This window comes from Acomys minous (assembly GCF_964271855.1).
Source record: "Acomys minous genome assembly, chromosome: 12".
In the NCBI taxonomy this organism is placed as follows: Eukaryota; Metazoa; Chordata; class Mammalia; order Rodentia; family Muridae; genus Acomys; species Acomys minous.
Window position 1 is genome coordinate 66768240 of NC_140493.1, and position 25645 is coordinate 66793884.

General features: G+C 39.5%; 1 protein-coding gene across 1 annotated transcript in view; it reads right to left on the reverse strand.

Moving 5' to 3' along the window:
• Positions 1 to 350: 350 nt before the first annotated feature.
• The window catches only part of LOC311578373 (uncharacterized protein), a gene marked incomplete at its 5' end in the record, with an annotated part of 29058 nt that continues 3763 nt past the window's right edge, over positions 351 to 25645 (reverse strand). The window contains one exon of the mRNA XM_084748207.1: positions 351 to 1341. Coding sequence (XP_084604333.1) covers positions 386 to 1341 — 956 coding nt within the window. The 3' untranslated portion in view covers positions 351 to 385. The remainder of the gene's footprint in view (positions 1342 to 25645) is intronic.

The following is a 25645-nucleotide window of genomic DNA, read 5'->3' on the forward strand; positions in this document are numbered from 1 at the left end:
TATGCCTACCCTAGGCATCTTGTATCCGGGTTTCTGCATGTATTAAAGGTGTTTTTGTCTCACTCCTTATCTCCATTGAGGATGTACACTTACACCTTTTAAACTTTATATAAACTCTCACTTTAGAGTTTATACATACCCTAGGCATTTTGTACCTGGACTTTCACACTTATGTAAACTCCCATTTTAGAGTTTATGCGTACCCTAGGTATATTGTTACTGGGTTCTTTACATTTGTTGCGGGTGGTTTTGTCTCACCCCTTATCTTGTAAGGGATGGAATATCATCTAGTAAATTTTTGTATGTGGGACTCCTTGTATGGATACATTTTGTAAAATTAATATCAATATTACTAGAAAAATTATGTAAAAACCCAGTGTTGCTATTATAAAGAGATTTTCTTCTTCCAAAGGACTCTTATCAGGGCCTCTTTCATGTCTCTGTTCCTCAGGCTGTAGATGAAGGGGTTCAGCATGGGAGTCACCACTGAGTACATAATGGCCATGACAGTCTCCTTCACAGTAGAGTTATTAGCTGATGGGCATATATAGAGACCAATAATTGTCCCATAGAACAGGGACACCACAGACAGGTGGGAACCACAGGTGGAGAAGACCTTGTGTATAACCCGAGTAGAAGATGCCTTTAACATGGAGGAGACAATTTGTACATAGGACACAACAATCAGCAAGAATGGGACAACACTAACAAGCCCTCCTAAGATAAGTATCATTAGTTCATTAATATAAATGTCAGAGCAGGCCAATTTGAGCAGGGCAGATATATCACAGAAAAAGTGGGGGATCACGTTGTCCTCACAGAATGTCAACTTAGCCAAGAGTAGGGTGTGCAATAGGGAATACATCACAGTAAGTGCCCAGGACAGCAGCACTAGACTCACACAGAGCTTGTGGCTCATGATGCGGGAGTAATGGAGCGGGAAGCAGATGGCCACATAGCGATCATAGGCCATGATCATAAGAAGGAAGATATCCATGGTTCCAAAAACCATAAAGAAGTATATTTGTGCCAGGCAGCCTCCATGGGAGATGGATAGATTGTGGCTTTGCATGTTCTGCAGCAACTTGGGCATTGTGACAGAGGAAAAGCAGAGGTCAGAGAAGGACAAGTTGCTGAGAAAGAAGTACATGGGCATGTGGAGATGGGAGTCCAGGTGAATAAGGATGATGATTAGGAGGTTCCCAAGGACAGTGGTGAGGTACATGGCCAGGAACAGGACATAGAACAGGAGCTGGTGCTCTGGGGGGATGGGCAGGCCCAGGAGAAGGAATTGGGAGATCAGTGTTTTGTTGCTCATTATCAGTCTTCCTCTCCAGTATCCTAATGAGAAAATAACAGGTTCTATTAAAACTTAAAAGAAGATGAACATATATCTATGACATATATTCTACTACAATGGTTCTGACAGTCATCATAGTAATTATAATTTCAAACCTCCCAGTGTCTGCAATCATTACAATCATTACTGTTTTTTCTCAACTTCTCCCTAGTAGGTTTCTGTCTCCTATCCTTTCCTAGACAGTCCTATGCCACTTATACTAAGATACTAAATGAACTAGTGCTTTTCTTTTCTACTTCTGCCCATCCTGTGTAGCCAGTTTGCTCATTTGTAACATGTTCGATGTTAATTTGTATATTAATATATTTGAAGCATTTACATAAACTTTATTATCATAATTTTAAATAAACCCAATGCCTTAGATTACCATTTCAAACCCAGACATGACTGTCCCTGTAACATCCAGATTTCTACTCCATTGTTAACTAACCATCTTCCTTCCATTGCCTGTGTGACAGGCATCAGTAGCACAAAGCCCCAGTGGAAATTCATGAGGTCACTTTATTGTCTCCCAAACATTCCTCATTCTCAAACCTTTCCAGTATTCCTAGTGTAATAAAAGAAATTCAGAACAGAGCCTGGGCAGTGGTGATGCATGCCTTTAATCCCAGAACTCGGGAGGCAGACACAGCCAGATCTCTTTGAGTTCATTTCCAGCATGGTCTACAGAATGAGTGTCAAAGAACCTCCTTATGAAGACAGCTTCAAAAGTGGTAAACAGGCCACCAGACAAGTCGTTTCTACCACAGACAGAATTTTGTCTGTAAATGGCAAGCTTGGATATAGGCAGAGTCAATGGCCAAACTCTGACAAGACAGGGTAAGCAAGTCCTCAAAAGTTCCTGTTTCACAAATATGTCTGTAACATATATTGTGCCAGAGAGCTAAAGATGATGCTCCAACATCATAGAGAATTTTGGGTGATTGTTCAGGCAGTAAACTGTCTCTGTCATTTTCCCCCTCATTTGGGAAGCTGCTAACCTGCACTTACAGTTCAGTCAAGAAATTAAATTTCATTCGTGCTCAAATTTATGATGGGGTTGAAGACCAGATAGTTTAGTCTTACAATTAAGCTTAGTTGTTTAGGGGTTAAGATATTTTTAGTTCTAGATAGATGTTTTAAGTTGACAGAGATGAGATATGATAGATATTGATTCTCATTCAGAATTCTAGAATCACCAAGATAGGAAAGATGTTTTCTACAAGGTTGCCAAATACAATTAGACAAAACATTATGAATGTAACATTCACCTATTCCTTATTGTTTTGTGATTCTTTTTGCTGTATGTAATTTTTTATTTAAGTGTAATAATATAAATGTATATGCCAATAAACAAAATAAAATCTCTAAAAAAAGGAATTCACGTTAGAGTCAGAACTATGTGAGTTTCAATCCATTCATTTTTTTCTTACGTTGAACTGCTGTCATGCATTAATCAGAGTCTGTCTCCCATTATCCTCATATTTCTCCATTCCTGTATGTGAGATTATATCAATATATGAGGAGGACATCTTGTCTTTACTGGAATACAGAGGCAGCCTTAGTTCATGTCCATGTTCTGATGTCCCCTATCAATTCAATTCTCTTTCAACATGCTTCATTTACACTGTGGCATTCTTTTTAAAAAAAATTTATTTATTTACTATTATGCATACAGTACTCTTCATGCATATATACCAAAAGAGAGCATCAGATCACATTATAGATGGTTGTGAGCCACTATGTGGTTGCTGTGAATTGAGTTCAAGACCTCTGGAAGAGCAGACAATGCTCTTAACTTCTGAGCTATCTCTCCAGCCCTACACTGTGTCATTCTAACAGAGGAGTAGCTTCCTTCATATTTTTCCCTATTTATTTTTCACATTAGTACTTTGGCTCTGAAGATAAGGACAAGCTCCTATCAGGGACACAAATGCTGTTTTGTTTTCTCACGTGTGCTAGTGGTATATTCCCATATGGCCTCACAGTGACACTTGCATTTCTCTCTTCATCAAGGCTGGTGTTAGCACTCTTCACCTCCCACATTTTATAGTTGATCCTCCTCTTACCTATCATTTCCTGTCCACTGTTTCTACTTCATCTGGCTCATCTACACTTATATGCCAAGCATATTGCTTTACACACACTCAGATAAATTTATTCTCTCTATATATTCTAAACGAGATATTCAGCCATGTTACAGTCTATATGTACCTCACACAATTAATACTGTGATCACTGCTTAAAGCTATCTTTCCATTAAATGTAAATGATATGGAAGGAAGGTCACACATATCTTCACTCTGTTTATTTACAGTCATTCTTAATGTCCAACTAGGGCTAATACTTGTCACGGTGCATAAATTTGGACAGTGAAGATTTGTTACCTGCTGCTCAAACTGATTCAGATTTCTTCAACTTTAAATGGAGGAAAATCTCCACTTAATTACATACACTTCAGCATTTTGCACTAAATTTGAACTCTATACTGATTTCCAGAAATCTAATGTTGTATTACTTCAGTGTAAAAGATAATAATTTTTATCACTTCTCAGTAATATCCAACGTTTCAGTCTTCAATATGTCTTTGATATTGATGCAGATAACAGATAGGATGATGAATGGTATAAATTATCAAAGAGAGGAAGCAACATGTTACTTTGGAATCTTCACTAGAGCTATTCCCCAGATACTTAAGTGATGGTTAAGTTATGCATCAAGTTAGTGAAGCTCTGATAGCAATTTTGGACCATATTGATTGCTATGCTTATATTGTCTAAATGTCACTAAAATCTGTAGACTTGAGAAAGTAACTTACACTTCAGTACATGGTGAGCTTCCTGCATTCAGATGAAGGAGTGAGAAAAAAAGAAAATGTGTAGAAAATGTTGCATCTTCTGCCTTAGATACAAGTCTGTAACATCCACTCTTTGCAGGGATTCCAGTGTTCTAGACAGTTAGTTCTTCAAATATTCCCCTTGTCAGTCTCTCACACTATGCAGTCTGTATCCTAGTCACATGCATGGACACACACACACACACACACACACACACACACACACACACACACACGTACACATGTTATCCTGTGATTCTTTACAAAACTTGCCAATGAAACTCTCAGATGTCTCAAAGCTGACAAAACAGGATAAATATCAAGAGATCTAAGCAACATTCTCTAAAATGCTACAACCACATATGAGAGCGTGCATCCTCAGAAACTGATATGTTTAATGTAGCTGACTTCAGAGTTTTTACACTTAGACATTATACGTTACAGAGGGGAAACCATAGAGGAGAAATCTTGCGCTATTTAAAAACATGATCTCTTTATGTATCCAAGATTGGCCTCAAGCATTCAACAGTCCTGCCTCTGATTTCCAAGCTCTGGGATGACAGGCATGTGTCACCATGCCCAGTTTCTGCTTCACATGTAAATGAACAGTAGCTTTGTGTTATGTAAGCATATGGGGAAGGATCAGAAACCAGAAAAGTCACCATCAGCTATTGCTATCAATGGACTCCAAAACCTCCTTTATATGGCAAACCTACAGTTATCAAATGAAACAGCACATGAAAATTACAAGGGATAGGTTTCTAACATTTGATGCACCTGCATATCACATTGTATGCTGTAGAAGCACTGAGTTTGGTTGAGTAGCTCTCATTTTATATTTACATATATAATGTAATAGTTGATATTAATGTCACCCTTGATGGACTGTACTTAGGAGAAATCACATACAATAGCACTAAAACACAGACTTTGCAGATAGAGTAAATCATCATCTTGGATAGGATGATAGTTCAGGTTTGCTGAGTCCCTACAGGTCAACAGGAAACAATCCTTCAGAATGATGGTATTGACCTCCATCGCACAGGGCTGCTGTTGTGTTGAAATGGTATGACATTGAGAAAAAAATTATATGACGAGTAATTGTAATGAGCCCATCAAAACGAAAGGAGTTACATGATGACCACTGAACAAATACTAGAACAATATGGGAAAACTTTTGAAGACATAGAAAGAAGAAAATTGTTATACCTGAAAAACTGTCCTGCATAAGACAGGAATTTCATATAGATTTACAGCAAGACACATGCCTATTTTCTTGAAGGTAGCCAGCTCTGCTGAGGTGAGACACAGTTTATGGTTCAGGATCCTGCTTATCTTTGTTTTATTTGCAGACATAGGAATAGCAGCCTCTGTATTTATCACCTACATGCATCATCCCTACTTGCATCCCCTGCTGCCATCACTGGTCCTTAGGTGCCCTGTATCCCAGAAGAGGCCAGATCCTCTGTAATGCATTAAAGACACAGTAATTATCAAGGGCCTTTCCAGGACCAATTTACCCCAGGGATCTCTAGTGGAGACCAATTACAGCACCAATCTCTTGTTTCTACACTTAGGAGAATGCAGAATTTAAAGAACAACAACAAGCAAAAAAATACCAAATAACAGCACCAAAAAGCATGGAAAGATGCATACTTGTTACCTGTTCAGGTAATGAATAGGGATTCTGCTTGATTGCAGCCCACTTTGATTGGGAGGGTAGTGAGAAGGGGTGAGTGAAATCTGCCCCCAATTATCAAGAATTGTTCAGATTACTATTGCATTAAAGTGTTCCACACAACAAAAATTAGCACAAGAATCCTTGTATAGTTTTTAAATTTTGGCTGTAAGCCTGGCCTTTAACTACTGAGCCATCTCTTCAGACCAACGAACACTAGTTTTTTTTCCATTAATTTATTTGTTTAATCCATTTACAGCCTGCTTGTAATCTTTCCCTCTTTTCTTCCTATTCCCATCCTTGAGATATTCTCAGGACTCCCTTCTCTCCTTCTCCACAGAGAAAAGGTGGCTACCCAAGGGTACCATCCCATCCTGTCACATCAAGTAGGAGTCAAACCAAGTGCACCCTCTCCCAATGAGGACAGAGAAGGCAGCCCAGATAGGGAAAAGAGATCCAAAGGCAGCAAGAGTCAGAGGCAGCTCCTCTCCTATGGTCGGGAACCCATATGATGTCCATGTTGCACATCTACTACATATACGTAGGTGGCCTAGGTAAAGCCCATGCACGCTCTTTGATTGTTGATTCAACCTCTGTGAGCCCATGGGTGCTGTAAATCTTCCTGTCATGTTTTTGAACCCTCTGGCTCCCTCAATTCTTTCTTTCACTTTTATTTCATTCCTTATTCCTCCCTGACCTAGTGGTCAATGGATAAAGAGTTGTTCAGTTTCCCTGAGTTTGTAGGCATTCTGTACATTCTGTTGTTCAAGTTCAGCTTTAACTCATGGTGGTCTGATGAAATACAAAGTGTTGTGTCAATATTCTTGTACCTGTTGAGGCTTTCTGTTGGCTCTGTTTATTAACAATTAAACTTTATTATACAACCCAACTATTTTACACAAGAGGGAAAAAGGGTTAAAGGGGACAAGATTGAACCTTTTGGTATCCATTCCATGGCACTGGTCCCTAGGTGTCTCTGACTTGTGCGCTGGTCCTTTTCCTGATCCACATGTGCTCAAGCTCAGTCCAAACCTGCTTGCTGCCTCTCTCATCCTTGCTGCCTGTCTGCCTCTCATGTGCAAGGGCCGGTCTTCTCCTCCAGTCGAGGGTTGATTAGAAACACAATAATCCAGATGGAGTCCCTGTCAGCTTCCTGAACTCCAGGCCCAGGATGGCTCCACCCAGTCTATCTCAAAGTTAATTTCAGGAAGTATCCATGGTGTGCCCAAGGTCAAAGCCTGCCTAGACTGCTTTCACCTGTGGCAAAGCTTACAATCTTTCTCACAGCTTTCTTTGTGACCTACTATGTGGTCCATTTTGGAGAAGGTACTATGAGGTGTTGAGAAGGTATATTCTTTTGTGTTTGGATTGAATGTTCTGTATATATCTGGTAAGTCTATTTGATTCATAATGTTGGTTAGGTTCATTATTTCTCTGTTTACTTTCTGTTTTGATGACCAGTCCATTGGTGAGAGAGTGGTGTTGAAGGCTCCTACTCTGTTTTGTTTATTTCTTATTTTTCAAGACAAGGCTTCTCTGTGTAGCCTTGGCTGTCCTGCACTTGCTTTGTAGACCAGGCTTGCCTCCAGCTCACATTGATCTCCCTGACTCTGTCTCCAAAATCTCCCCTCTTAATGTGTGAGTTTTAATATGTGATTTAAACTTTAGTAATTTTTCTATTATGAAAGTCGGTGCCATCTCATTTGGGGCATAGATTTTCATAACTGGGTTGTCATCTTGATGATTTTTCCTTTGATGAGTATGAAGTATCCTTCTCCATCTGTTTGGGTTAATTTTGGTTGAATGTCTCTTTTATTTAATATTAGAATGGCTAATGCAGCTTGCTTATTACATCTTTTGCTTGGAAAACATTTTTTCTAGCTCTTTACTCTGAGGTAGAGTCTATCATTTTTTGCTGAGGTGTGTTTCTTGTATACAGCAGAATGATGGGTCCTGTGTTTGCATTTATTCTGTTAGCCCATGTCTTTTTAATGGGAAATTGAGTCCATTGATGTTGAGAAATACTAATGAGTAATGATTTTTAATTCTTGTTGTTTTGATTTTGGTGGTGGTAGTGTGTGTGTGTGTGTGTGTGTGTGTGTGTGTGTGTGTGTGTGTGTTTTGGTTTTGGTGCTGTAGGGTTATCTGTTTTTCAGGGTTCTTCTTCTTCTTCTTCTTCTTCTTCTTCTTCTTCTTCTTCTTCTTCTTCCTCCTCCTCCTCCTCCTCCTCCTCCTCCTCCTCCTTCTCCTCCTCCTCCTCTTCTTTTTTGGTATAGTTAACTTCCTTGAGTTGGAGATTTTCTTCCAGTATCTTCTGTATGGCCAGATTTGTGGATAGATACTGTTTGAATTTGGTTTTGTCATAGAATATCTTGTTTTTTCCATCTAAGATGCCTAAAAGTTATGCTGGGTATAGTAGTCTGGGCTGACCTTTCATGTCTCTTAGAGTCTGCAATATATCTGCCCAGGCCTTTCTTGCTTTTGTTGTGAAAGCAGGTGTAATTCTGATATGTCTGCCTTTATATGTTACTTTACCTTTTTACCTTGCTGCTTTTAATATTTTTCTTTATTGTGTGGATAATTATGTGGTGGGAGGATTTTCTTTCCTGGTCCAACTATTTGGTGTTCTGTAATCTCCTTGTATGTTTATTGGCATCTCTTTCTTTAAGTTATGGAAGTTTTCTATCATTTTTTAAAAAATATTTTTTGGGTCCTTGAATCTGAGAGTCTTCTTCTTTTATCCTTATTATTTTTCTATTGTGTTCTAGATTTCTTGGATGCTTTTTTTGCAGGAACATTTTAAGTTTAACCTTTTTTGACTGATGTATCAATTTCTTCAATAATATCTTCTATGGTTGAGATTCTCTCTTCCATCTCTTACGTTCTATTGATGATGCTTCCATGTGCAGTGTATGTTCTCTTCATGGTTTTATATGTCCAGGATTCTCTCAGTCTATGTTTTCTTTATTGCTTCTATTTCTGTTTTCAAGTCTTGAACCATTTTACTAATTTCCTTCACCTTTTTATGTTTCCATGTATTTCTTAAGGGATTTATTTATTTCTTCTTTAAAGGCCTCTATCATCTTCATAAGTTTAGATTTAAAATCTTCTCCTTGCACTTTGGCTGTGTTAGGATATCCAGGGCTTGTTGTAATAGAATAGCTGGGCTCTGATGATTCCGTATTGCCTTAGCTCTTGTTATTATGTTCTTATGTTTGCCTTTAGTTATCTGATTGATTCTGGTATTGGTATTGAATATTCTTGATGGTGGTAAGAAGCCTTACAAACAAACAGTCAGAGCCTTGGAGGTAAATAGAGCTCAGGGGAATAGCCCAATTTTCACCTCTTCTGGCTGTGCCCTAGGTGGATCTGAACATTTCTTGGGTTCTGCAAGAAGGAAGGGAGGCAGAGTCATGGGCCTGACAATGTATCAAAGGAGACAGAGCTCAGCTCACTTCTGCTGGCTATGCCACTAGAGGACCAAGCAATCAGGGAATTGGAGGGAAGAACCCTAAGTTGTATCTTGCTAAGGCTGTCCTGGCCTCCTTGGAAATGTGGACAATGGAGCTCTGAGGACAGTATACAGCTCATTTCTGCTGGCTGTGTACCAAGTAGACCTGGCAGGGAGAGGACTGGTAGGGAAGGGTGGGGGTACCTAACCTGGATGTCCCTGAATGTTCCTGGGTCCAAGAAGGCCTGGATGTACATAGGTCCCTGCAGGACTCCTCTGGAATGTCATGGTGTGGCTCAGAGAACAACAAGCAGCTCACTTCTACTAGTTGTGCCCCAGGTTACTCCTCCAACAGTAGCTTTTAAGCAGAATGATATCATAGAAAACAACAACAACAACAACAACAACAACAAAACACACACACACACACACACACACACACACACACACACACATGGAAAAGTTTCCAAGAACAGCATCTAAATTCAACATTACTGAGTACCTGCAGAAAGACTTAGGGCAGATATGCAACTCTCTGGAAAAATGTAGACTTCATTATCTAACATGCTATATTTTCCAGTATGTCAAAAGTGAAAGAATATTGAAAGCAGATGTTTTAATGTTTTCCTGACATTAGAGAAGTCTATGTTCCCATGCCTGTTCATTCATGTCTTCTTACCTTTCTATGAAAAGCTTATTTAAACCTACTACCTCTGTGATCCAATCTCCATACATGTGAGATTGCTTTCTAATGCCATTTTCACCATTGATCATGAGGTCATAGGTAGCATTTAAAATTCCTTCCTTGAGAATAATTTCCTGAACTTGGCATTCATTGGTTGGGTAAGGTTCTTTACCTAATAATAATAAAACACAAAGTTTCAAGCCAATGGAATTTTTCTTGGTCTTGATTTAATATTTATTAGATTCTTTTACATTAGTAAATTTCATATTTGTGGGTGGAAATAGAAAGTGGGTCTAATTATGACTTCAGGATTTTAGACAGAGTGCTGCCTTTTCTGCTTGTGTTGAGCAGCCACATTTTCCTCGGTAATCAGTATCAATTACTTCAAGAAGAATGATGAATCTCTTCTGTGTTTTCATTGACATGAGAAGCAAAAGTGGCTGTGGTTTTATGGTGAACTCAGGTTCCAAAGAACTCTGATATTTACTTATATAAGTGTAGTTAAATAGCTTTAGTATTTTTAGAGTCTTTCAAGCAGTCTATAGAGTATTTTAGAACCCATTATCCCTTCCAAAGAATCCCTGTGCCCATTCACATATTTTCTCATCTCCACCTATCCGTAGACATCCACTCTACATTATGTTCTCACACATTTTCCCATTGCAGACATTTCATGCAAATATAAGCTCTTCATGGATGGCTTCTATTGGAATGTTTTCAAAGTATGTCTGTGTAGTTCTGTGTGCCAATAGTTGATTTTTTTATTGTTACGTAATGTGTTATTGCACTGATATGCCATGGTGCACAGTGAATACAGACTCTTGCTAATGTTTTTTGACATTTATTTTCCTGATGATGGCCTTTTTCCTGGAAAGTAATGGAATGTCTAGGTAATTTTCATTTTGATTGCCCTGGTGGTGAGGGATGTTACATCAGTTATGTTTTGTTTTATTTCACATCTCTGCACATCCAGCTTCCAGGTCTTGGCCATCCAGGCAGTTTCAGTCATGAGCTCCCCCTTGTGGTTTGGGCCTCATGTTAAGCCAGTCATTGTTTGATCACTCGGCTTCCTGCGATTCTGGGCAGAGTTTTTTAAAAAACACTTTTTATTGAAAAATAAAATCATTCATATTACATTTCAATTGCTATCCCATCCCATGCATCCTCCGATTCCTCCCTCCCTCCCATTTTCACCCCATTCCTTTTCCTTATGACTGTGACTGATGGGGATCTCCTCACCTTGAATGTGATGCTAGGTTATCAAGTCTTTTCTTGGTAGTCTGCTATCCTTCCTCCGAGTGCCATCGGGCCTCCCCATCAAGGGGACATGGCCAAATAAGGGGCACCAGAGTTAGTGTGAAAGTCAGTCCTCAGTCTCCACTTAACTGTGGAGAATACTCTGTCCCTTGGCTAGGTCTGAATTGGGGTTGATGATGACTGCATATATTGTCCTTGGTTGGTGCCCTAGATCACGCAGAACCCCTGGGCCCAGATCTGCCCATCATACTTTTCTTCTTGTAAGTTTCTAGGACCCTCTGGATCCATCTATTTCCCTATCTCCTATATTTCTCCCACCTTAGGGTGTCCTTGTCACTGTTCCATTTTCCTGTTAAGTAAAGATTTTCATGAGACATACCCCTTGGCCTAGTGTCCAGATATAAGTGTATATATACTATTGGAGTCTCTCTGCTTCTGGGTTAACTCATTCATTATGATAATTTCTAGTTCAATCCATTTGTCCACAAATTTCAGGAATTCCTTGTTTTTAATAGCTGAGTAATATTCCATAGTGTATATGTACCACAGTTTCTTTATCCATTCTTCTACTGAGGGACACTTAGGCTGTTTCTATGTTCTGGCTATTATGAATAAGGCTGCTATGAACATGGTTGAGCATATGTCCTTGTTGTATGCTGGAATATCTTCTGGGTATATTCCAAACAGTGGAATAGCTGGGTCTTGAGGAAGCCTTATTCCTAGTTTTCTGTGATGGTTTCAGATAGCTTTCCAAAGTGGCTGCACTAGACTGCATTCCCACCAGCAATGAAGGAATGTTCCTCTTTCTCCACATCATTGCCAGCATGTGGTGTTGCTTGATTTTTTGATTTTGGCCTTTCTGATGGGAGTAAGATGGAATCTCAGAGTTGTTTTGATTTGCATTTCTCTGATGACTAAAGACGTTGAGCATTTCTTTTAGTGTTTCTCAGCCATTTGATATTCCTTTGTTGAGAATTCTCTGTTTAGTTCCAAGCCCCATTTCTCAATCAGATTATTTGGTTTGGTGTTTTTTAATTTCATGAGTTCTTTATATATTTTTGATATTAGACCTTTGTCAGATGAAGGGTTGGTGAAGATCTTTTCCCAGTCTGTAGGCTGTTGCTTTGTTTGCTTGACAGTGTCTCCTGCCTTACAGAAGCTTCTCAGCCTCATGAGGTCCAATTTAGTAATTGTTGACCTTAAGGGCTGGGCTGTTGGTGTTCCGTTCAGAAAGTTATCTCCTGTGCCAAAGTGTTCCAGGTTCTTCCCTACTTTTTCTTCTAACTGATTTAGTGTCTCTGGTTTTATGTTGAGGTCTTTAATCCACTTGGACTTGAGTTGTGTACATGGTGACAAGTATGGGTCTAATTGCATTTTTCTACATGTAGACATCCAGTTAGACCAGCACCATTTGTTGAAGATGCTATCCTTTTTCCATTGAATGGTTTTGGCTTCTTTGTCAAAAATCAAGTGACCATATGTGTGTGGATTCATTTCTGGGTCTTCAATTCAATTCCATTGGTCCACCAGCCTATTGCTCTGCCAGTACCATGCCGTTTTAATTACTGTTGCTCTATAGTACAGCTTGAGATCAGGAATGGAAATTCCTCCAGAGATTCTTTTATTGTATAGGGTTATTTTTGCTATTCTGGGTTTTTTGTTTCTCCATATGAAGTTGAGAAATGATCTTTCAATGTCTTTAAAATATTTTGTAGGTATTTTGATAGGGATTGCATTGAATCTGTAAATATATTTTGGTAAGATGGCCATTTTTACTATGTTAATTCTCCCAATTCACAAACAAGGGACATCCTTCCATCTTCTGATGTCATTTTCAATCTCTTTCTTTAGAGATTTAAAGTTTTTTTCAAACAAGTCCTTCACTTGCTTGGTTAGAGTTACTCCTAGATATTTTATATTGCTTGTGGCTATCATGAAGGGAATAGCTTTCTTAATTTCTTCCTCTGCATGTTTGTCATTTGTATATAGGAAGGCTACTGACATTTTTTGAGTTAATTTTGTATCCAGCCAATGTGCTGAAGGTGTTTATCAGCTGTAGGAGTTCTCCAGTGGAATTTTGGGGGTCGTCGCTTATGTACACTATAACATCGTCACTAAATAAGGATAGTTTGACTTCCTCCTTTCCTATTTAGATCCCCTTGATCTCCTTTTGTTGTCTTATTGCTCTGGGTAGAACTTCAAGAACTATATTGAAGAGATATGGAGAAAGTAGGCAGCTTTGTCTGGTCCCCAATTTTAGAGGAATTTCCTTGAGTATCTCTCCATTTAATTTGATGTTGCCTATTGGCTTGCTGTATATAGCCTTTACTATCTTTAGATATATGCCTTGTATTCCCGATCTCTCCAAAACTTTAAATATGAAAGGGTGTTGGATTTTATTAAATGCTTTTTCTGCATCTAAAGAGATGATCATGTGGTTTTTTTCTTTCAGTTTGTTTATATGGTGGATTACATTGATGGGTTTCCAGACATTAAACCAACCCTGCATGCCAGGAATGAAGTCTACTTGGTCATGGTGGATGATATCTTTGATTTGTTGTTGTATTCACTTTGCGAGTAATTTGTTGAGTATTTTTGCATCAATGTTCCTAAGAGAAATTTGTCTGAAGTCCTCTTTTTTTGTTGGGTCTTTGTTGGGTTTAAGCATCAATGTGACTATGGCCTCATAGAATGAATTTGGTAGAGTTCCATCCATTTCTATCTTTTGGAGTAGCTTGAAGAGTATTGGTATTAGCTCTTCTTTGAAGGACTAGTAGAATTCTGCACGGAAACCATCTGGCCCTGGGCTTTTTTTTTTTTTTTGGGTGGGAGACTATCAATAATTGCTTCTGTTTCTATAGGAGATATAGGACTGTTTAATTGGTTCATCTGTTTTTGATTCAATTTTGGCAAGTGGAATCGATCAAGAAAATTGTCCATTTCCCTTAGATTTTCAAATTTTGTAGCATATATGCCTTTAAAATAGGATTTTATGATTCTTTGTATTTCTTCAGTGTCTGTTGTTATGTCTCCCTTTTCATATCTGATTTTGTTGATTTGGATAGTGTCTCTTTGCCTTTTAGTTAGTTTGGCTAATGGTTTGTCTATCTTGTTGATTTGATTCTTTAAATTGTCCTTTTTGTTCTAATTTATTGATTTTAGCCGTGAGTTTGATTATTTCCAGACATCTACTCCTCTTGGGTTTTTTTGTTTCTTTTTTTCTAGGGCATCTAGCTGTGTCATTAAGTTGCTTATGTGGGATGTTTCCACTTTCTTCTTAAAGGCACTTAGTGCTATGAATTTTCCTCTTAGCACTGCCTTCAATGTGTCCCACAAATTTGGGTATGTTGTTCCTTCATTTTCATTGAATTGCAGAAAGTCTTCTATTTCTTTCTTTCTTTCTTCCCTGACCCAGGTGTCATCAAGTAGAGAGTTGTTTAGTTTCCATATGTGTATAAGCTTTTTATTGTTTCTGTTGTTATTGAAGTCCAGTCCCAGACTATGGTGATCTGATAGTATACAAGGTATTAGTTCAATCTTGAATCTCTTGAGGCTTACTTTGTGACCTATTATGTGGTCAATTTTGGAGAAGGTTCCATGGGGTGCTAAGAAGAATGTATAATCCTTTGTGTTTGGGTGAAAATTTCTGTAGATATCTGTTAGATCCATTTGATTCATGATGTTGGTTAATGTTGTTACTTCTTGGTTTAGTTTTTGTTTCAATGACCTATCCTTCAGGGAAAGTGGGGTGTTGAAGTCTCCCACTATTAGTGTGTAGGGATTGATGTGTGGTTTGAGCTTTGTTAATAGGTCTTTTCCAAATGTGGGTGCTCTTGTGTTTGGAGCATAGATGTTCAGCATTGTGATGTCATCTTCTTTGACTTTAACTTTGATTAGTGTAAAGTGTCCTTCCTCATCTGTTTTGATTAATTTTGTTTAAAGTCTAATTTATTAGATATTAAAATGGCTACACCAGCTTGCTTCTTGTGTCCGTTTGCTTGGAATACTATTTCCCAGCCTTTTACCCTGAGCTAATGTCTATCTTTGTGGCTGAGATGTATTTCTTGGATGCGGAAGAATGTTGGGTCTTGCTTATGCATCCATTCGATTAGTCTGTGTCTTTTTATTGGAGATTTTAGACCATTAATGTTGAGAGATATTAGTGACCAATTGTGAGAAAGATTAAGCTTTGTCACAGGTAAAAACAGTCTTGGCGGGCTTTACCCTTGGGACACCCCATAGATACCTTGTGACAGACTGAGTGGAGCCATCCTGGGCCTGGAATTCAGGAAGTTGACCTGAAAACCCCACCTGGACTATTGTTTTTCTAATTGGCACTCAATGGGAGAAGGAGACCGCCCTTCCCATGTGACTCAGACAGGTGGGGAGGAAAGAACAACAGGTTCAGACTGGGCTTGAGCACACATGGAACAGTGAACAGGCTGGACCAGCACACAGGCCAGAGACACCTAAGGACCCGGCCGTGGAACGGATACTGGAAGGTTCATTCTTTTGTCCTTTAACCTTTTTTCCTCCTTGTGTAAGCTAGTTGGGTTGTATAATAAAGTTTATATTGTTAAGAAACAGAGCCAACAACCAGTGACTGTTAATTCCCATGATTTTGATGTTGGTTGCAGAAGAGTACTTATGTGGTTGTTTTTGCAGCTGTATAGTTATCTAAATTCCATATAGTGTCAGTTGTAGTTTGTCACTTTGGTTTGGAGTTTTCCTTGTATTAACTTCTGTAAGGCCGGATTAGTGGTTAAGGAACTGTTTGAATTTGTTTTTATCATGGAAAATCTTGTATTCTCCATCAATATTTATTGAGAGTTTTGCTGGGTAGAGTAGTCTTGCCTGGAACCTATGGTTTCTTAGGGTTTGCAGGACCTCTGTCCAGGCCCTTCTGGCTTTTATGGTCTCTGTTGAGAAGTGGGGTGTAATTTTGATAGGTTTGCCATAAAATGTTAATTGGCCCTTTTCCCTTGACGCTTTTAATATTTTTCTTTATTCTGTATACTTTGTGTCTTGATTATTATGTGGTGGGAGGATTTTCTTTTCTGGTCTATTTTATTTGGTGTCCTATAGTCCTCTTGTATGTTTATTTGCTTCTCCTTTCTTAGATTGGGGAAATTTTCTTCTATGATTTTGTTGAAGATATTTTCAGGTCCTTGGTGCTGGGCATCTTCTCTTTTCTCAACTCCTATTATCCTCAGATTTTGTCTTTTCATGGTGCCCTTTATTTCTTACATGTTTTGTGTCAGGAAGTTTTCAGATTTAGCATTTTCTTTAATGTGTGTTTCAAGTTCTGCCATAGAATCTTCTACTGCCGAGATTCGTTCCTACATCTCTTGAATTCTGTTAGAGAAGCTTAGGCCTGTATTACTTGCATGCTTCTCCGAGTTTGTTTGTTCCTATCTTTCTTCTGTCTGTATTTTTATCATTGTTTCCATTTTCATCTTCAGATCTTGAACCATTTTATTGATTTCCTTCATCTGGCTGTTTGTGTTTTCTTGAGTTTCTTCCAGCGACTTTCTATGGGCCTTCAGATCTTGAATTGTTTTATTGATTTCAATCATCTGGCTGTTTGTTTTTTCCTGGATTTTTTCCAGTTCCTTTCTATAGGCCTTTTTAATGTCTTCAATTTGTTTGGCTGCTTCTTCCTGCATTTGCTTTTGGATATTATTTGTTTGCTCCATTGTCATCTTCATTACTGTAGATTGGAGGTCATTTTCTTGTATTTCAATTGTGTTTGAGTTCTTAGGGTTGTTTTCATTGGGATAGTTGGGATCTGAAGATGCCATATTTTTTGGGGGGTTGTTGTTTAAGGTTTTGTGTTGACCTCTAGTCATTTTGTTGTTTCTGAAGTTGGGGCCCTGATCCACCCTCTCTGTTCTGCCTGGGCCAACAGGCCCATTGAGCATCCAGAGAGGGAGACAGAGAGTGGGCAGGTGTGACACTCTCACAGGCATTCCTGCTCAGCTGCGGGAAGCCTTAAAGCTGTGGCTGGAGGTGTAATTGCACTACCTGAGACCTTGTGTGGGCCCTGGGTCTCTCTGAGGGCTGGTGTGCTTGATGTACACTCTCTGTTCCTCTTGGGCTGGCATGGCCGCTGGTGGTCAGGGAGGAAGACAAGGGGTGCAATTGATGCAAACACCTTTGGCTCAGGGTTCTGGTCTTGTGCTCATGTTGCAGTGGTTTCTAGACCCTGAGGCTTTCTCAGGACTTGCAGGTTTTTCTGAGATCAGAACAACCTGTTGTCCTGTGTTTTTCCTGGGCTAGTAGTCCCAGTCTGGAGTTACACTGCCCGCCGTTCAGTCTCAGATACCAAGTTCCTGGTTATCACTGGCAGGAACCTGTTCAGCTGTTAGGGAATGTGCACCCTTCCTCCTGGTTCTTAGATTAGACCATCTGAGTGTACCACTTTAGGGCTGTGTCTGGGGGCGATATGCACAGCTGCTTGGTCCCCTGGGTTTCTCTATGGACTGGTAGGCTCAGATCCACTTTCCCTGTTCCTCCTGGGGCAACGAGCCTATGAATGGTCTGAGAGAAAGACAGGGGGCACAGGGGAGGCTAAGACCCTTGCCTCTGGTTTTAGGTTTTGCACTCCCGCTCACCTGGACACTGGCCCCTGGGGCTTCCTCGGGACTAGTGGGTTGGTCTAGTGTCAGTAATATACATATTTTTTCTCCTGTTTTTTTCAAATAATCTGTGATTTGATGACTTATGTTGACAAATGAACTTTTCAGGCCAAAATATAGTTTAAAATCTAAAACTAGATGAACTAAAATGATCCACATATTCCATGCCTGAGTACATGTTCAATGGAATGCAAGCAGCCTATAATGTAGAAAAGCACACACCTGTGTTTCTTGTTGCATGGCTGGTCACTCCCAATTCCTGGGATTTTCAAGGCCCGTGCAAGAGGACCAACAAACAGCCTTAGTGCTCATGGAATGTGGCCCACCAGTTGGCACAACCACAGTGGTGTGCCATGGTGAGGCAGAGCCCCGAGCACTGCATGTTCTGAGGAGCTCATGCCATTATGGAGCATGGTTCTGCTTGTTGCTCTTGTGATCTTCACATATTTGTCAAGTTATGATTGCATGAAAACTTTAAGGGGGCTTCCAGCTCCTCACTGGGCAGTATCATTGACACTTACACTAATAGTGCTTGATCTTTTTTAAGAATCTCTGCTGGAGCAGATTAATTATTCATCCATCGTCCTCAGATAGAATGTTAAGAATGTTCACAAATATTAGAAAGAAATTGGAGAAATGTATTGTTAGTAAATATTTGAGAATATATTTGGAGACATATATGTTAGAAAAGTTATGTTAAGATGTTTTTGTTAGCAGCCATGATTTATAAAATCTTAGGGAACAATTTGAAGTTTATTAAGGCACCCTCTTTTTTTTCTTTTTCTGTACTCTTTTTTTTAATAGTACATTTTTTATTACTTTATTCTTGTTACATCTCAATGGTTATCCCATTCCTTGTATCCTCCCCTTCTTCCCTCCCTCCCATTTTCCTCTTATTCCCCTCCCCTATGACTCTTCCTGAGAAGATTACCTCCCCCTGTATATGCTCATAGGGTATCAAGTCTCTTCTGGGTAACCTGCTATCCTTCCTCTGAGTGCCACCGGTCTCCCCTTCCAGGGGACATGGTCAAATGTGAGTTACTGGAGTACATGAGAAAGTCATATCCCACTCTCCACTCAACTGTGGAGACTGTTCTGACCATTGGCTAGATCTGGGTAGGGGTTTAAAGTTTACCACCTGTATTGTCCTTGGCTAGTGCCTTAGTTTGAGTGGGACCCCTGAGCCCAAATCTGCCTATCATAATGTTCTACTTCTAGGTTTCTAGGACCCTCTGGATCCTTCTACTTTGCCATTCTCCCATGCTTCTCCCATCTAGAGTCTCAATAGAATGTCCTCCCCTCTGTCTCAGTTTCCTGGTAAGTGAAGGCTTTTGTGGGACATGCTCCTTGGGCTAATATGCAGATATAAGTGAGTATATACCATTTGAGTCTTTCTGCTTCTGGGTTAACTCACTCATTATAATCATTTCTAGCTCAATCCATTTATCCACAAATTTCGGGAATTCCTTGTTTTTAATAGCTGAGTAGTATTCCATAGTGTATATGTACCACAGTTTCTTTATCCATTCTTCTACTGAGGGACACTTAGGCTGTTTCCATGTTCTGGCTATTATGAATAAGGCTGCTATGAACATGGTTGAGCAAATGTTCTTGTTGTGTGCTGGAGGATCTTCTGGGTATATTCCAAGGAGTGGAATAGCTGGGTCTTGAGGAAGCCCTATTCCCATTTTTCTGAGATAGCACCAGATAGATTTCCAAAGTGGCTGTACTAGTTTGCATTCCCACCAGCAATGAAGGAGTGTTCCTATCTCCCCACATCCTCGCCAGCATGTGGTTGAATTTTTGATCTTAGCCATTCTGATGGGTGTAAGATGGAATCTCAGAGTTGTTTTGATTTGCATTTCCCTGATGACTAAGGAGATTGAGCAGTTCTTTAAGTGTTTGTCAGCCATTTGATATTCCTCTGTTGAGAATTCTCTGTTTAGTTCCAAGCCCCATTTCTCAATTGGGTTATTTGGTCTGTTGGTGTTTAATTTCTTGAGTTCTTTATATATTTTGGATATTAGACCTTTGTCAGATGTAGGGTTGGTGAAGATCTTTTCCCAGTCTGTAGGCTGTTGCTTTGTTCTCGTGACAGTGTCTTCTGCCTTACAGAAGCTTCTCAGACTCATGAGGTCCCATTTATTAATTGTTGACATTAAGGCCTGGGCTGTTGGTGTTCTGTTCAGGAAGTTATCTCCTGAAGGCACCCTCTTAATAGTTCAGCTGGGGATGTTTTATTATTATTATTATTATTATTATTATTATTATTATTATTATTATTATATTGTAAAATTATATTTTTTATTAATTTATTCTTGCTACATCTCAATGGTTATCCCATCCCTTGTATCCTCCCACTCCTCCCTTCCACCAATTATCCCCTTATTCTCCTCCCCTATGACTGTGCCTGAGGGGGACTTCCTCCCCCTGCAAATGCTCATAGAGTATCAAGTCTCTTCTTGATAACCTGCTATCCTTCCTCTGAATGCCACCAGGTCTCCCCCTCCAGGGAACATGGTCAAATATGAGGCACCAGAGCACATGTGAAAGTCATACCCCATTCTCCACTCAACTGTGGAGAATGTCCTGTCCATTGGCTAGATCTGGGTAAGGGTTTGAAGTTTACCGCCTGTATTGTCCTTGGCTGGGGCCATAGTTCGAGCAGGACCCCTGGGCCCAAATCTACCTATCAAAATTTTCTTCTTGTCGGTTTCTAGGACCCTCTGGATCCTTCTACTTTGCTATTCTCCCATGTTTCTCTCATCTAGAGTCTCAATAGGATGTCCTCAGCTGGGGATGTTTTGAGGTCAGGGGACAAGAACATTGGCAGTCTGACTGGTCCTGGCTGACATGACTCTGGCTGAAGCTGGGCTGATGACCAAAGTAATTAATTTCTTGTACACATTTTTGCCTTCAGCTTCCTGATATTATTTAATAAAAAGTTTTAATTAGTAGGTATGCACCTTTAGGATTTAAAGTAAAAATAATTAAGTGTTTTTATATAAAATCTGAGATTTTTGATTAACTAGATATTTTTACAAGATTACTTTGTAATACTATGATAAGTAACTCTTTCTTTGTAACCACAAAGAGAAACTGGCTGTGAAAATTTCCTTGCTTCTTACACTTTGTTCATCTATAACAAGTAGCTTAGTTACAAATATATGTGGATTTTGCTGAATGATTTTTTGGTTTTTTCCTTTATACTTTTTAAATTTATTTTTAAATTTTTTATTGATTTATTCTTGTTACATCTCAATGGTTATCCAATCCCTTGTATCCTCTCATTCTTCCCTCCCTCCCATTTTCCCCTTATTCCCCTCCCCTATGACTGTGCCTGAGGGGGATTTCCTCCCCCTGTATATGCTCATAGGGTATCAAATCTCTTCTTGGTAACTTGCTATCCTTCTTCTGAGTGCCACTAGGTCTCCCCCTCCAGGGGACATGGTCAAATGTGAGGCACCAGAGTTCATGTGAAAGTCATACCCCACTCTCCACTCAACTGTGGAGAATGTTCTGCCCATTTGGCTAGATCTGGGTAGGGGTTTAAAGTTTACAGCCTGTATTGTCCTTGGCTGGTGCCTTAGTTTGATTGGGACCCCTGGGCCCAAATCTGCCTATCATAATGTTCTACTTGTAGGTTTCTAGGACCCTCTGGATCCTTCTACTTTGCTATTCTCCCATGCGTCTCTCATCTAGAGTCCCAATAGGATGTCCTCCCCTCTGTCCCAGTTTCCTGGTAAGTGAAGGCTTTCGTGGGACATGCTCCTTGGGCTAGTATGCAGATATAAGTGAGTATATACCATTTGAGTCTTTCTGCTTCTGGGTTAACTCACTCATTATGATCATTTCATCCACAATATGTAAAACATTTGATTATATGAGGGTATTGGGGATCTTGTTTTAAAAAAATTTTTTTACTCACTGTAATAATTCACTTAAAATAGAATATAAATACGCTGTGATTTTTGTATTGCTTAAAAGATTTTTTGCTTGGATATATAATCTCTGGGAGAAAGAATAAGGTTGTTGGCATTTTGCTCCATCCATAAAAGTGTATATATGAATATAAGTGTAGTTGTTTGGAATTTTGCTCTACCCGTAATAATGTATGTATGTATGTATGTATGTATGTATGTATGTATGTATGTATGTAAATATGTGTGAAACTGTTGTAGCTTGCTTACTGGAGCTTGTCTTGCTTCATCCACTAAGAGAGAGAGAGAGAGAGAGAGAGAGAGAGAGAGAGAGAGAGACTGAATGATTCTTTTTTCCCTTTTAAAAAATCCTTTTCTTGCTCCCTAGGAGATCAGAGAGTTCAGAGTCTCGTGCTGGTCATAGGCAGTACCTGCCCAGTGAATCAAGCTTTATTCCCTTAAAGAAATGTCTGAGTGATCAGTTTCTCACTGTATGTCTCACATCACTTTACTCTGTGATGTTGAAGCTGATCCTTGGCATAGGAGCATGCAAGTGCTCACAGACAATGAGTAAAGAAATATTGTCTCATACCTACACTTCATAGAATATATTGTGTAATTAAAAAATAAAGCCATGCCTTTGCCCATGAGATGGAGTGAAGAATGTCATGTTATACCAAGTATGGCAGAAGGAGAAAGATGAACATCATCTGTCTCCTCTTGTGTGTGGGACAAGAACAATATGTGACATTGAAGAGCAGTTGTTAGTGAATAGGAAAGAAAAGATACACCCAGGAAGGAGAGGGTCATATGAAACAGTAAATTAAATATGATTAAAGCATCTCCTGTGCATAAAATATGATAATGGAATCAACTGACTACTTGCACATGATTTAATTTTGTTTTAATTTAGTCACCTTCCTAAGCCTTTTTTTGAGTGAGTGTAACCAATGCTTTGGTATATGTGTATGAATAAGAATATATTCAATGCTTTCTATGGATGTGTACAGATACATTCAAATATTCAATTGTAAGTCATTAAATCTTTATAGCCTCTGAGTAAGGGTAAATGCTCCCTTGTTCTAAAATATTTATTCTTAATAATTTTTAATTTCTTAGATGTATTCAGTACAGCTTAATCATACCTCTCTCAACTCCTTCCCTCTAACTTTCTTTGGCATTCCTCATGTGTGAGGAGCCATGCCAAATTCGGCCATGTCAGAAATCCTGTGCTTAGGCTGCATGCTGTGACCTTCGAGTTGCTGACCTTTGCCTCATGAGGTCTTGTGTTCTAGGCTATCCTCTGACTATTTACCTTTGAAAGAAGTAGGGAAGTCTCAACTTGGAACCACTCAGAGGATCAAGGAAGTTCTTACAGGGCTAATCTCACTCACCCTAGCCCCCAGGCTATTGTATTCTTGCCTGGGGGCTAGGGTGAGTGAGGTTAGAATAGATCCTATTGAACTTGATCTCTCTATATTCTTACTAGTTGGGCATTAAAGTGAATCTTGATCAGAAATTTCCTGACTTGATTCGTTATTTCTCACATCTCTGTATCCTAGTTTCAATCCCCACTCTCTCTTTCAGGTGAACCCTGATTTGATTTTTCCAGCGGGCCAGGACCCGACACTCATGTATACATCACTTTTACAAATTCAGGTTCTTTTTTATATACAGCCCAGTGTCCAATTAGTGTTGCCCATATGCACATGGCTGTGGGGTTATCTAATAGAGTGTTTGCAACCTACCAATGGCCACCACCCCTCAAAGAAAAGCCATTCTCCATTCTCCAGCTGCCAATAGCTCTTCAGATAGGAGCAGGACATTAGGATGCCCTCTCACCTCCATACTGATTTTTAAAAAAATTTAAAACATAATTGCATCACTTCTTTTCCCCTCTCCTCCCTCCTACCACTTTTATATTTGAGTGACATCTCATTCAAAATTCACTGATTCCTCTCTTTAACCTTTGTTGTTACACATACACATAAACAAATGCACATACAAATACCATCCAGTGAGTCCATTCAGCATTGCCTGCATGTATTTGCTTCTAGTATAGACCATCTGGTATTGGAAAGTCCCTCAGGGGCTCATCACTGGGGAAGAAGAATGCATTGTCTCTCTGCAACTCTTCATTTCCCATAGCTCTTCCTTTAGGCATGAGATATCAATTGCTGTTGGAAGTGTTCAGGCTGGAATTTTTGGCTGGTTTTATCTTGTACAAGTTTTGTTAAGATCACCAACACTTCTTTTTTTTAAAATTTTTATTTTTTTAATTAATTTATTCATATTACATCTCAGTTGTTAGCCCATCCCATGTATCCTCCCATCCCTCCCTTCCTCCCACTTCCCTCCTACTCCCCTCCCCTATGTCTGTGTCTGAGGGGGACCTCCTCCCCCTGTATATGCTCATAGGGCATCAAGTCTCTCCTTGGTGACCTATTATCTTTCCACTGAGTGCCACCACGCATCTCCATCCAAGGGACATGTTCAAATATAGGGCACCAGAGTTTGTGTGAAAGTTAGATCTCCTTCTCCACTCACCAGTGGAGAATGTCCTGTCCATCAGCTAGTCTCGGTAGGGGTTCGAGCTTTACTGCCTATTTTTTCCTTGGCTGTTGCCATAGTTTGTGGAGGACCCGAGGGCCCAGACTCGCCTGTAGTTTTCCAGGACCCGCTGGATCCTTCTATTTCCTCTTTCTCCCAGGCTTCTCACACCTAAAGTCTCAATAGGATGTCTTCCCCTCTTTCTTTAAGTGTTTCTCAGCCATTCAATATTCCTCTGTTGAGAATTGTTTGTTTAGTTTTGATCCCTATTTCTCAATTGGGTTACTTGGTTTGGTGATGTTTAATTTCTTGAGTTCTTTATATATTTTGGATATTAGACCTTTGTCAGCTGTAGGGTTGGTGAAGATCTTTTCTCAGTCTGTAGGTGGTCGCTTTGTTCTGTTGACAGTGTCTCCTGCCTTACAGAAGCTTCTCAGCCTCATGAGGTTCCATTGTTGACCTTAAGGCCTGGGCTGTTGGTGTTCTGTTCAGGAAGTTGTCTCCCGTGCCAATGTGTTCCAGACTCTTCCTCACTTTTTTTTAACCAATTTAGTGTCTCTGGTTTTATGTTGAGGTCTTTCATGCACTTGGATTTGAGTTTTGTGCATGGTAACAAATATAGGTCTAATTGCATTTTTTTACACACAGATGTCCGTATTATACCCATTAGAATGGCTAAGATTAAAAACTCAAGTGACACCACATGCTGGCAAGGATATGGAGAGAGAGGAACACTCTTTCATTGCTGGTGTGAATGCAAACTAATACAGCCACTTTGGAAACCTATCTGGCGCTATCTCATAAAACTGGGAATAAGGCTTACTCAAGATCTAGCTATGCCACTGCTTGGAATATACCCAGAAGATACTCCAGCACACAACAAGAACATTTGCTCAACCATGTTCATAGCAGCCTTATTTATAATAACCAGAAACTGCAAACAGCCTAAGTGTCCCTCAGTAGAAGAATGGATAAAGAAGCTGTGGTACATATACACTATGGAATACTACTCAGCTATTAAAAACAAGGAAAACCCAAAATTTGTGGACAAATAGATTGAGTTAGAAATGATCATAATGAGTGAGTTAACCCAGAAGCAGAAAGAATCAAATGGTATATACTCACTTATATCTGGACTCTTGTTCAAGGGGCATGGCCCATGAATGTCTTAAGTTACCAGGAAAGTGTGACAGAGGGGAGGACATACTACTGGAACTCTAGGTGAAAGAAGCAAGGGAGAATGGGGAAATAGAATGATCCAGAGGGTCCTAGAAACCTACAAGGAGAATAT